The sequence below is a fragment of the Triticum urartu genome, chromosome 3A (assembly GCF_056163025.1).
Source record: "Triticum urartu cultivar PI428250 chromosome 3A, HENAU_Tu73, whole genome shotgun sequence".
NCBI classification, from domain to species: Eukaryota; Viridiplantae; Streptophyta; class Magnoliopsida; order Poales; family Poaceae; genus Triticum; species Triticum urartu.
In genome coordinates, this window is record NC_141875.1 from 207078937 (window position 1) to 207091845 (window position 12909).

At 44.0% G+C, this 12909-nt stretch overlaps 1 protein-coding gene across 5 annotated transcripts; it reads right to left on the reverse strand.

Moving 5' to 3' along the window:
• Window positions 1-1951: 1951 nt before the first annotated feature.
• Window positions 1952-6779, reverse strand: LOC147979218 (uncharacterized). Of its 5 annotated transcripts, none has more exons than XM_087546813.1 (7): window positions 6459-6779; window positions 6213-6347; window positions 5525-5647; window positions 5254-5433; window positions 4826-4924; window positions 3100-3342; window positions 1952-2580 (listed from the first exon to the last, which is right to left on the reverse strand). In XM_087546813.1, the coding sequence occupies exons 3-7, from the start codon at window positions 5597-5599 to the stop codon at window positions 2269-2271; spliced, it is 909 nt and encodes a 302-aa protein (XP_087402939.1). In that variant the 5' UTR covers window positions 5600-5647; window positions 6213-6347; window positions 6459-6779; the 3' UTR covers window positions 1952-2268. The 5 variants fall into 5 exon arrangements, with proteins under 5 accessions (XP_087402939.1, XP_087402940.1, XP_087402937.1 ...); XM_087546814.1 differs by having other exon boundaries at window positions 6200-6347; XM_087546811.1 differs by having other exon boundaries at window positions 6213-6365.
• Between the last annotated feature and the right edge of the window lie 6130 nt (window positions 6780-12909).

Below are 12909 nucleotides of genomic sequence, written 5' to 3' on the forward strand. Positions count from 1 at the left end.
TTTCCTCTGATTTTCCTAGTACTGAACACAACTTTCACGAATGTTTGTCTTTAGGTCAACCTAGCATTGATGGGACTCTCAAGGAGCCAATTCGTTCCCTACTGCCAGTGGGGTAGGCGATATTGAATGCCTAAAGTCCTGCTCCCTCCCTCCGCCGATGAGGTCGTGGATTCCGGCTTCTTCGTGTGGCGCTCCGGCAAAGGGAGGGGACATTAAATTTCTTGTTGTATCTAGGATTAGGGTTAGGTTTTGTGGGCATGGAGGTGGTTGATGATGGAGGCATCTACAATCAATCTCCGGGGTCTCGGTCCTCCTTTAGCAGGCTACCTGAGGTTAGTTTTGCGTTTTGACGTTGTTGTTTAATACATGTGGATTTTTCATCGTTGTTGAATGCTTTGTTGTTTTCTTTCTCCCTACACACGATTTATATGTTTTTGCCTGCGGGTTGTCTTGACGATTTTCTTTAACGTCTCTTTGTATGTTGTTGAAATTGGCAGGGTGTTACACTAAGGTCGTGAGGACTCCCTATGCAACCATATTGGGTTTACTGCTCGAAGCCCTGGGGTTGTCGGTTCCTCATTATGAAGAGAAAGTGTATGCTAGTGAAAAAGTCTGCATCACTGTTACCTTCAGTAAGTCCATGTTGTTGTTTGAAGGTGCCCTCATTCCTAGGTATATCGTTCCCTTTTTTCAGGATTTGTGCTTCTCGTAAAAGTAAATATGTGCTTTTTCCAAAAGATTTGCCTCTTGTGAAAGCATGTGTTGTGCTTCTCGAGGAAATAAATTAATAAATTTGTGCTTTCATAAGAAACATAACCGTGCTACTCGTGAAAGCACAGATATGTTCACTTAAAAAAAATCCTCCAAAACCTAAGGAAAAACAGGCAAAAATAGAAAAGCCGAACACAGCCCTCCTCCCCACCCACCCACCAAAAAATATCTAAAACTCAAAGACGTGTGCAGAAAAAAAGTAAAAAAAAAAGCATCGAACAGAAAAACAAAAGTAAAAGTGACCATTGGGGAGCTAACTTGTGGTTTCTTTCTTTTTGGGCTTTTTTTTTGAACTTAGTGCTCTGTATTTCCCACCCGTAATCTTTTTTGCCGGCCCAAAGAAGGCCCTCTTAATTTTGTTAACATTGTTTACAGATAAGTCAAGCTTGAGCCTGATAGGTTAGTCTCATTGAAAACTCAATGGCCTCGGCCCACGGAACGAGATCCTCCCAAGGGAAGTCAGAGGGAGCTACAGTTCGCTGACATTGCTTCACTAGGCACGCACGAGTGATTCATACACATGCTTATCTGCAGTAATTCGCTACAGTAATCGCCTACGTTATTTTGTCTACAGTGCTTACTTTACTCTCTGACTTCCCTCCGTTATTTTACACAGAAAACCACTGCATCTTCCCTTCCTTTGCAGGACTCCTGCAAGTCAGAGGAGCTGGCTCCTCAGCCCACTGGGAATGTGACTTTCAGAGTCCATCGTATGAGAAAATGCACCTAAAATATCCACCCACCCCTAAAAAAATGAAATCTAAAATATCCACGCATGTTTTTTCTAAATACCTCCCTCCCTTTATTAGCTTTGATAACTGTTTCATCATTCAACAAGAGAGGGATAATCTCTAGCGGGGCATCAACCACCCTCTATAGCCATACTAGCTACCTCTGCATTTACTAATCTATTACAATGATCAAAATAAATTCGAGAGAGCTTGCAAGCCAGATTGTAGAAATCATCAGAAATACCTGCCGCTACAAATATCCAAAAATGGCTGCCGCTTCAAATATCCAAAAATGACCTGTTTCTACACTTTGGAAGAAACTACTCCCTCCTATCCCAATTAATTAATTGACACAGCAACATCAATTAATTCAGAGTAGCTAATTTCCATACTTGTCATCAGCCCCACAAAGTAACAGCCATCAAACATAAAACGGAACAACACTCAAGTAGTAAAGTGCATCGGTTAGTCTGCTCATGGAACACATGAGCTGAACATCAAATTATTTCGTATAGAAGCGCCTGCAACAGGACAGCCCTCGTAATATTTCTCATTTATGTTACTTGCTACTAGATGTCAATGCATCACACGTTCTGGCCCAAGCTTTCTCTTCCTGATCTTCTATGATACCACGGACAGAGAACATTCCAAGTCTTGGACCCGAAAATGTGACCGACAAAAGGATAAACACTGGCGCAAAAGGTCTAGCTAGATGATTGTGTATATTCTTACTACACATCTTTCAAATAGAGCAACTATTAGCAGTTTAAGTGGCGCAGGCCTTCTTCGTTGCGCCGTGCCCTCCATCTTCGTGCTTCGGGGAATCTGTTCCGCTGTAGAAGGAAGCCTCGCTTGAGGCGTCAGAGCTCGCATCATTAGATTGCATCTTCTTGTCATCCTCTTTCATTTGTTCCGCATAGCTGCTGTATTCAAAGGTGGCTAGATTCCTTCCTCCGAATGCCGAGTCGAGCTTGTCCATGTCAAAGACCTCTGCCATTATCTTCTGGCTCTCCTTATCGTTGGAGTACACAAACTTCACCTTCTTGCTAGTCTCATGGTCCAAGAATGGCTTCACTATCTGCCATTGGTTTTTGTAAGTTAGGCAGTTTGATCTTACAACAAATATAGTAGCTCAATAAAGCATAACAATTACCAGTGCGGTTGTTCTTTTTCACCTGGAATAACCATTGCAATCTATCTAAGAGAAAATGAGACCGACAAATCTGACTAATGATATTTCTAACGTGCCCATGTTTGGGTTTATAAGTGCTTCCAGAGTTTGGGTTTTGTATCAGGGAACATAGCACACCACAATGGATTTTTTACGGTTGATTCACGCTAAAAAAGATATATTAGAGGAGACCGCCAAACATCAGGAAGCAATACAGCTAACATAAATTAGAAAAGACAAATTGGTATTTCAGAAAAGAAAAAAAGACAAATTGGTGGGATAGCTAAAAAGCTGTGATCTGACTAGAGAATTAGCAATACAGCAAAGAATTGTCGAATACTGGCATAATAGCACTTCTTGAATGTGGAAAACAAAAAGCAGAAATGTTGTTCACAGAGTAATGATTGAGGTTGTGCAACTGCTCACCTTATAGAAAGACTCAAATAATCTAGGAGGATTGTATAGGATTGCAAGTCCCAATCTCTCGGGATAACAGTCTTGCAAGACACTCACGGTCTCCCGGGTCACCTTCAACGGTGTGCTTCCCATGGTCCAGCCCTGGAAGTCTATCATCCACACCATCTTCTCCTGATCATCCGTCAGATTCATAATCGCTTTCTCCAGAGAGTAAACAAGATACTTAATTTGTTCCTTCCCCGAGGTAGTATTCTGTTATATTTCAACATTAAGCAAGCACGGTTAGAACAAACAAAGCTACAGTACTTCACATTTGAACCACAGACTTATGTAGTCCAGACTCCAGACTTCCAGAGTGATGTTGGTTGAGAGTCAACACAAAACTAGAAATCGAACATACAGAGGCATCCCCGTAATTTACACAATAAAGTAAATAGGCATAAAACAAAAACAAAAAAGGTAAACAAAAATTGCTTCCCAAGATTCATGCATATTACGAAGAAAGAAAACATGTATTATTCACAAACAAACATGAAATTATCTTTAGCATCTCCTAAAAATGATCGAGTATTTGAGTATGAATTTTGAACTTCTTAAAGGTTGATAGATCACTCTGGAGCTCATACCAGTAGGGTTAACAACTTAACATGATAGCTCCACAAGAGCAACTCTAGCAGATCCTGTATAAATCGGTGCTGCAAAATAGTTTTAGGGTTCCCCCTCAAACGATTTTGCGGGAACTCGAAGGTCCCGGCAGAACAGATCCGCTATAGTCCATACTGCAAATTCAAAAACTAGTTTGCGCTACAAATTTCACAACACAACCGGAGTTCATACATAGCTTAAAACATAGATCAAACTACAAATTAAACCTAGGGAAGGCTGGCCCAGGGTAGAACGTCTCCGCCGACTTTGCGCCAAGCTCCTTTGCGGCGGCAAGTCTGTCGGATGTGCCTTCTTCTCCGGCCGCCACCGCGGAGTCCGCAGCGAGGAGCTCCGCATCCGCCTTCCGGCACCTCATGGTGAGCGGAAAAAGCACCTCGTGGAGCTCGTTGAAGCCGGCCCACACACTCCACCTACCGCTACGGGAAAGGCGGCCGCGTTCGCGCGCCTGCTTGGAACGCCACAGCTTGACGGCGGGCCGGCTGGTGCTGCCAGCCTCAGCGTTGTGTCGGGCGAGCTTGCGCGGCGGCAACCCGCCATGGCTGCCACGCGCGCGAGCACCACTGGCCATGGATCCGCGAGAAAGGAAAAGAAACGTGTGGCTAATTGCTCGCCGGAGAAAGGAAAGGAGACGGCAGAGGGCGCGGATTGCGACGGAGCTTATCCAGGACGCAAACCCTAAAAAGCCCCCAACCCTGTACATATAGCGGCGGACGGGCGGATTTGCGGGCCGCCTGTAAAAAAAATTACGGGCCGGTGGACTTTTAGCGGGCGTGTTCAGGCCAAAAAATGGGAAAAAATGTAAAACCGCCGGAATTATACAGGCCGGCGAGGATATAGCAGATCTGCTAGAGTTGGTCTAATTGTGGTTCACAGTTGCTATGTCGCTTTCACACTTTTACGATTTATTCAGATCAAGCAACTCCAATATGATTCCAAAGATTATTATGTGAGAGGTATATGCATATGAATATATATAATCATGTTTCTTTATGCAAATACAAAATATACATCTTAAGAATCTTATGATGAAATTATTTCCAGATATTTACTCTGCAGTGAATAAGCTAACCTCTAAGCCTGGCCTCAGAACAAGAACAGTTCTTCCAAGTTTGTCCTTGTAGTCAGCCCTATATATCTTTCCAGTCTCTGCTTCATGTGCAATTTCTTCCTGGATGTTGAAAGGATGAAAAGCTTATATTACCTTGAAAACCAGGATATACAAGTAACTCTGAAGTATCAACAACAATCTTCTTTTGCATTATAATGTTTTCAGCCAACAGTTCAGTAATATTGATATCATTCAATCAGCACAGTGGTGTGTTACTGTCACTGACAAGCTTATTCCTCTTATACTAAACTTACTCTGCATGCTTTTTGAGTACTACCTGCTCTTCCAATTTCTCGTCGATGTATAAATTACACTGCTCTTTTGTTTTGCCAATAAACATATGAATCTACAATCGAACATGAACATAGAATTGGTTAAACCAGACATACCCAGGAAATCATTTCTGGCTTGTATGCTGCCCGCCACTTCACAGCTGATTTCAGCATTTTACTCGATTTCTGCACATTCCAGTTTCTAGCTCGAAGGAATCTCAGTATCGAGGCATCCGAAAGGAAACCCTGTATTGCTAGGGACGAGGGTTCTTCAAGTTGCTTTCGTACCTCATTTATCTGCTCAGTAAATAGAACAGCCAAATGGCCTTAAGATTAAGCACTTCAGCTGAGACAAATAGAGCTCTAAGGTTGAAGAATAGTATCTTACTTTCTCTTGCTGTTCTTCCAGGGTCAAGGTTTTCTCCGTTGTACCACCATTGCCTGACTTCCATAGAAATGACATTTTGCTAACTGAAGGGGGACGACTCTATCAGATATGTAACTGAAACACCTGCAGAAAATATTATCACACGGATGAATGCGCATAAATTATCTCCATCTTCGTATGGGAAAAAAAACTGGCGAAGGAACAGAATGACAACTCAGTAAGCCAGTGTGATGGAAGAGTGTGACATAACTAAAAATTCAGGTAACAACGTAGTACAAAACTAACAAATTTTGGTTTGTAGCTAGAACAAAAAAAAAACTAAGAAATTCATAATAAAAAACGCACAGCTCCAAGAGCCGCTGAAAAAAAAAGAGGAAATTAACAGGATGAGCCACAAACCATGGGAACCTCTGAAATGGGAGGAACCTTTCTTTTTGGCGAAAGGAAATGGAAGGAGAGGAACCTATAAGCGCAAGGCACTAATTCCACTGTAGCGTCGATTATAATACTGGTGCCTGATGGAACACCTAACGATCAAGACGCGCTAACACTGGAATATTTAGATACGATCAGTTGTCCCTTTCACCCTGCAGAACTGGATCTACTGATGCTACACACAGCTTTACGTGGGCTGAAGAACAAACAGGTCGAGATCAAGCAAGGCGAACAAACTACCTGCGGTTCCTACCTTCCAGGAGGGTAACCAGCGGAAAAATCGCTAGAATTCCAGGGGGGCAGATCGAAATCTACCAAATTTCCTCACGTCCAGTCGTCCAAAACAACACCAGACAAGCGCCGACGAGGGATCTAGAACTCGAGAAATCTACAATCGAACCGGCCGCTATAAAAAACCAAAGAGCACACAGCAACAGTTGACGTGTCTGCCTGAACCAGTAAAACAGGAGGGACCGGGATGCAGGCGGCGGCCACGCACCTCGGGAATCGGGATCCCGCTTCTCGGCGCCGGCGAGGACGGGCGACACCACAGGGCGAGATCGCTCGCCAGGCACCGCAAGTTCTCGGAAGGATCCCCCGTGAGAAGCAGCCGAGCGGTAGTGGCCTAGTGGGGTAGGCGGAGGAGGGATAAAGCGGGGAGCGGTGGAGGGGAGGGGGAGGAGTCCTTCGCGGCGTACGCGTGGCGTGCGAGACCGGGCGGGCGGAGGGGCGGAAAGTCGCCTCGCCACCGTGCGGCAGGAGCACCAGCCAGGCGTTGGCGCGTCAGCCGTCAGGTGTCTGCCGCACCGGCCGTGGAGGCGCCGCGCGTCGGTTTCACTAGGAGGTGCTCGCCTCCAGATTTTTTTTTTAGCGAAGGATGTGCAAGGTAGTATAAAAGTCCAAAAAGAAAGTCAAATAATATTTCTCTTTTCTTTAACACGCTGCATACTGGATGCTCACATACGCACATATATTCATTTTTTTTAGAGAATATACTCATCCTATAAAGGCATGCTCGCACACCTGTCCTATAAAGATCCGCTTGATGTTTCTTTCGCAAAGTATCGGTAATATGCCCATCATCTGAAAAAGAAGCATTAAAGAGAGGATTTTGAAGACCCGTCTAATATTTCTTTTCAAGGATACATTAAAGAGAGAGATCAATATCATAGAAGAAAAGTCAAGTGACTCATACAACGCATTTTGACATGCATGATTACAACAATAAAATAATTCGCATAGTCAAATCTCAAGCCACATATGGTGAAAAGGCAAAACTCGGAGCTCAAAACCACATGGCCTCTTTGGTAAGCAACTTAAAAACAAACAAGACTCGAAGCTTAAAGGCTACATCACCACCAAAACAGAACACCTTGAAAGCACGCCTCGACTTCAGCCAGGCTGGGTCAACGCGCCATCCATCCTTAGCGCCTAAAAGTCGATGAATGAACGGTAGAATCAGTCAGACTCAGAGAAGACGTCATCCAAGAGATACTAACGACGAAGTAATTGCACCCTGAAAAACTATAACCATAGACACATTGCCCAAATCCTTCTCCTAGATACCAATGCGACCACCACCTCCGGCTGCAACCCTGGTAGCTACCATGGGCACCCAGGCATCACCTTCAAGGTGGGGACGGCACTGCCACCTGGCCAGCGAACCGGGCCTAAGGTTTCACCTGGTGCCCAATACAGACATGACTCAATCGATGTGCGGTCAATATTCAGAACCGGTGTTTATAAACAATTTTGGAAAAGATAACTAAGCTTAGATCGTTAGATTCTTTGTGATAAAATCTGTTTTTCTTATGCTACTATTTCAGTGATGGGAGTATATAATATGCCCGTCAACTACGAAGCGTCTGTGGTAACTTCGTTGCTTTAAAGATATGTTGGCTCAGTCTCAGAGGTACCCGCAGAGGTTGTAGGGGAACGTTGCATGGAAAACAAAAAAATTCTACGCACACGCAAGATCTATCGATGGATATGCATAGCTACGAGAGGGGAGAGTATGTCTACGTACCCTCGCGGACCGTAAAGCGGAAGCGTTTATCAACGTGGTTGATGTAGTCGTACACCTTCACAATCCAACCGATCAAGTACCGAACGTACGAGACCTCCGCGTTCAGCACACGTTCAGCTCGATGACGTCCTCGCCTTCTTGATCCAGCAAGACGAACGAAGTAGTAGATGAGCTCTGGCAGCACGACGGCGTGATGACGGTTGTGGTGAACTTGTTCCACGGGGCTTCTCCGTGCACTGCAGAAAACTAGACGGAGGATGAAACCGGGGAAAGGGGCGCCACACACGGCTTGTGGATTGTCGTGGGATGTGTGGCGCCCCCTCCCTCTCATATATATATATGTATAGGTGGGGGGAGGCCGCCAGGGTGCACCCCAAGGGTGGCCGCCGGCCCCCTTGGGCGCCTGCCCTATGGCGCGCCCCCCTTCCTTATTTGCACTCGGGGGGAAGGAAAGGGGAGGAGAGGGAAGGTGAAATCACAAGTGCTCCCTGGGTGATTTTGGTAATTAATGCCAACATATCTCTTGTTGGACTAATGTTTTCATCTAGTATATTTCAGACAAGTTCAATAGATGGAGTGGCGTGGACAAGAGGATATGGAACCCTTTCAAGATGCTAAGGACAAAAGATTGGCTCAAGCTCTAAAGCTCAAGACTCTACATTTTGCTTTTAGTGATCCAAGATCACATTGAGTCCATAGGAAAGCCAATACTATTAAAAGGGGATGAGGTGTTGCTTAATGGCTTGCTTGCTCAAAGTGCTTAGTGATATGCTCCAAAGCCCTCAACCACTTTTCCATATCCACATATGTCCCAAACCAAAATTCAAACTCGGCCCCACCGGAATTTCCTACCCGGCGCCACCGAGTTCACTTGGCATAGCCACTGCCAAAAACCCTAGTCAAATCGGTCTCACCGATGGGATCTCGGTCTCACCGAGATGGGCTTGCAAACTCTCTGTTACCTATTGCGATAATTTTGGTCCCACTGAGATATGCAATCGGTCCCACCAAGTTTGCCTGGCCAACTCTCTGTTTTCCCTATTACCAAAATCGGTCTCACCGAGTTTGCATAATCGGTCAAACCGAGACGAGGTATTACCCTAACCCTAGCACATCGGTCCCACCGAGTTGATCATATCAGTCCCATCGAAATGTCTAACGGTCACATTATGAACTAAATCGGTCCGACCGGGTTGTCTGATTCGGTCCCACCGAGTTTGGTGATTTGTGTGTAACGGTTAGATTTTGTGTGGAGGCTATATATACCCCTCCACCCACTCTTCATTCATGGAGAGAGCCATCAGAACATGCCTACACTTCCAACATATATTTTCTGAGAGAGAACCACCTACACTTGTGTTGAGGTCAAGATATTCCATTCCAACCACATACATCTTGATCTCTAGCCTTCCCCAAGATGCTTTCCACTCAAACCCTCTTTCCACCAAATCCAATCCTATGAGAGAGTTGAGTGTTGGGGAGACTATCATTTGAAGCACAAGAGCAAGGAGTTCGTCATCAACACACCATCTATTACCTTTTGGAGAGTGGTGTCTCTTAGATTGGTTAGGTGTCACTTGGGAGCCTCCGTCAAGATTGTGGAGTTGAACCAAGGAATTTGTATGGGCAAGGAGATCGCCTACTTCGTGAAGATATACCCTAGTGAGACAAGTCCTTTGTGGGCAATGGCCATGGTGGGATAGACAAGGTTGCTTCTTCGTGGACCCTTTGTGGGTGGAGCCCCCGTGGACTCGCGCAACCGTTACCCTTCATGGGTTGAAGTCTCCATCAACGTGGATGTACGATAGCACCACCTATCGGAACCACGCCAAAAATCTCTGTATCTCCAATTGCGTTTGCACACTCAAATCCCATCCCCTTACATTCTTGCAACTTGCATGATTTACTTTCCGCTGCTCGTATACTCTTGTCATGCTTACTTGATATGTATTGTGAATGTTTAAACTTGTGCTAAAACTCCACTTCAACTTAAAGAAATTAAAAACTGCAACTTTTCTTACTAACTGTCTATTCACCCCCCTCTAGACACCTCTTCTCGATCCTTTCAATTGGTATCAGAGCTTTGGTCTCCATTGCTTTGGTTTAAACACCTTTGGAGGAAGATGGATGAGTCTACGTTGGGGAATCTTAGACATAGAGTGCCTATACTTGATGGAGAGTACTTTCATGAGTGGAAAAATGAGATGCTTGAGATTTTCAATGAATATCATTTGAACAAGTACATTACTAGCCCTTGTGCACCTCATGTTGATCCTTTGCATCCTACCCTTGATGAGTCTATTGACATGATCCGTAATCTTAGAACTATCAATTTAATCACTAGAGGTTTGCCCAGAAACTTGCTTGCTAGCTTGCCTGCTCTTGATTGTGCCTACATCATATGGAGATTCCTTGAGGAACGATTTCCAAACTATTCCTTGAAAAACTTAGATGAGATTCTTCATAAGTCTATTGCCTTGAGTAAGATGAGTTCCAATGATCCCAAATTTGGTGATTGTTTATTTGAGCATACTAATCTTACGAGTGCCAAAGGAGATGTTGGAATCATTATCAATATCATTTTCGAAGTCATTAGAATTCATAGAGATGAACATTATTACGGTCATACTTCTAATGAATCACTCCCTCTAGGAATTTATACACCACATGACGATGTTGAACATGGATACTATGATGAGGATGATGATAATGACTATGATCTTGATGATGCAATGAGACACTTTGGTCTTATGGCTAATCTTCGCGGCTACATGGCTGAGGGAAAGGAATGGATTCTAGATAGTGGGTGTACCGAACATATGACCTGAGAAAGATATGTTTCGTGAGCTTGCTGAAAACGACGGCCCTCGAAAGTATGTCATTTTTGGTGATAACTCAAATGGTAAGGTGGTTGGCCTTGGTAAGGTGGCCATCTCACATGATAGCTCCATACAAAATGTTATGCTCGTTGAATCTCTTGGCTACAATTTACTTTCCGTATCTAGACTTGCTGACTTTGGTTTCAATGTCCTATTTACTAAAGTAGATTGCCAAGTGTTTCGTAGATATAATCATAAAATGGTCTTTACCGGTACACGTAGAGGTGATCTTTACATTGTTGATTTCACTAAAAAGGCTCAACCTAGAACTTGCCTAATTGCTAAATCCTCAAAAGGTTGGTTGTGGCATAGAAGGTTAGGTCATGTGGGCATGCGAAATCTTGATAAGCTTATTAAAGGTGATCATATCCTTGGAGTAAAAGATGTTATATTTGACAAGGATAGACTTTGTAGTGCTTGTCAAGAAGGAAAACAAGTTGGAGGAAGTCACTCCGTGAAGAACATTATGACCACGAGAAGACCGCTCGAGCTACTTTATATGGATCTCTTTGGTCCCAATGCTTACAACAGTCTCGGTGGTAACTCATTTGGTCTAGTCATAGTTGATGATTTTTCAAGATTTACGTGGGTGTTCTTTCTTGATGATAAATCACAGGTCCAAAAGATCTTCAAGAGCTTCGCTAGGAAGGCGCAAAATCAATTTGAAGTGAAGATCAAGAAGGTTCGTGGCGACAATGGAACGGAGTTCAAGAACACAAATGTGGACATCTTTCTTGACGAAGAAGGGATTTCACACGAGTTCTTGGTTACGTACACACCTCAACAAAATGGAGTTGTTGAGAGGAAGAACCGAACTCTTATTGAGATGGCAGGAACGATGCTTGATGAGTACAAGACTCCAAAACACTTTTGGGCGGAAGCGGTTGAGGCAGCTTGTCACGCAACAAATCGCTTGTATCTCCACAAGCTGCTCGGCAATACGGCATACGAGCTTCTCACCGGTAACAAACCCCAAGTTGGATACTTTTGAGTATTCGGCTCAAAGTGCTACATTCTTGATAAGCATCGTCATTCTAAATTTTCTCCTAAATCTCATGAAGGTTTCCTACTTGGTTATGGCTCAAACTCTCACACTTACCGTGTCTACAACAATTTCACCCGAAAAGTTGAAGAGACAGTAGGTGTGAAGTTTGATGAATCTAACGGATCGCAAGTAGAGCAATTGCCAATTGATGTAGGAAATAAGGATCCTTCGGAAGCAATCCAAGACTTGTCTATTGGCAAGATTCATCCAACAGAGGTAAAGGAGAGTATATCGTCCGTCCAAGTGGAAGCTTCTACCTCACGACAAGGTGAACCAAGAGTTGATATGGAAGCATCCACAAGTGGGACGCACCAAGATGAAGAAAACAAGGAAGTACACCAAGAAGAACCTCATCAACCTCCTTCTCCACCAAGACAAGAGAACAACAACGCCAATAATGAAGAAGGCCAAGAAGAAGGACAAGATGATGAAGAAGATGTTCCACCCCGACCCAAGCAAAAGCTTTCACGAGTTCGAGCAAGAGTCTCAAGAGACCATCCCGTCGAACAAATCTTCAATGATATTCAAACTGTGAGAATCACTCGCTCTAAAACTCGTTTGGCTAACTTTTGTGAACATTATTCATTCATCTCTAGCATTGAACCTATGAAGGTTGAAGAAGCATTGGAAGATCTAGATTGGATAAATGCCATGCAAGAAGAGCTACACAACTTTGAGAGAAATCAAGTGTGGACATTGGTCGAGAAGCCCGACAACAACCACAACATCATTGGTACCAAATGGGTGTTTCGCAACAAGCAAGACGAAGATGGTCAAGTCGTCCACAACAAAGCTCGTCTCATCACCCAAGGCTACACTCAAGTCGAAGGTATGGACTACGGTGAGACATATGCCCCCGTTGCTAGACTTGAGTCCATCCGCATCTTACTTGCCTATGATAATCACCATGATATCACTTTATACCAAATGGACATTAAAAGTGCTTTTCTAAATGGTGAAATTGAGGAAGAAGTTTATGTTAAACAACCTCCCGACTTTG

Bases quoted from the DNA above. Each gene is read 5' to 3' on its own strand.
- LOC147979218 (XM_087546813.1), bottom strand. From the start codon at position 5,599: ATGTCATTTCTATGGAAGTCAGGCAATGGTGGTACAACGGAGAAAACC. The intron at 5,434-5,524 runs GTAAGATACTAT...TTTACTGAGCAG, and splicing joins TGGAAGAACAGCAAGAGAAA to ATAAATGAGGTACGAAAGCA. The intron at 3,343-4,825 runs GTTAGCTTATTC...GAAATATAACAG, and splicing joins TTCTGAGGCCAGGCTTAGAG to AATACTACCTCGGGGAAGGA.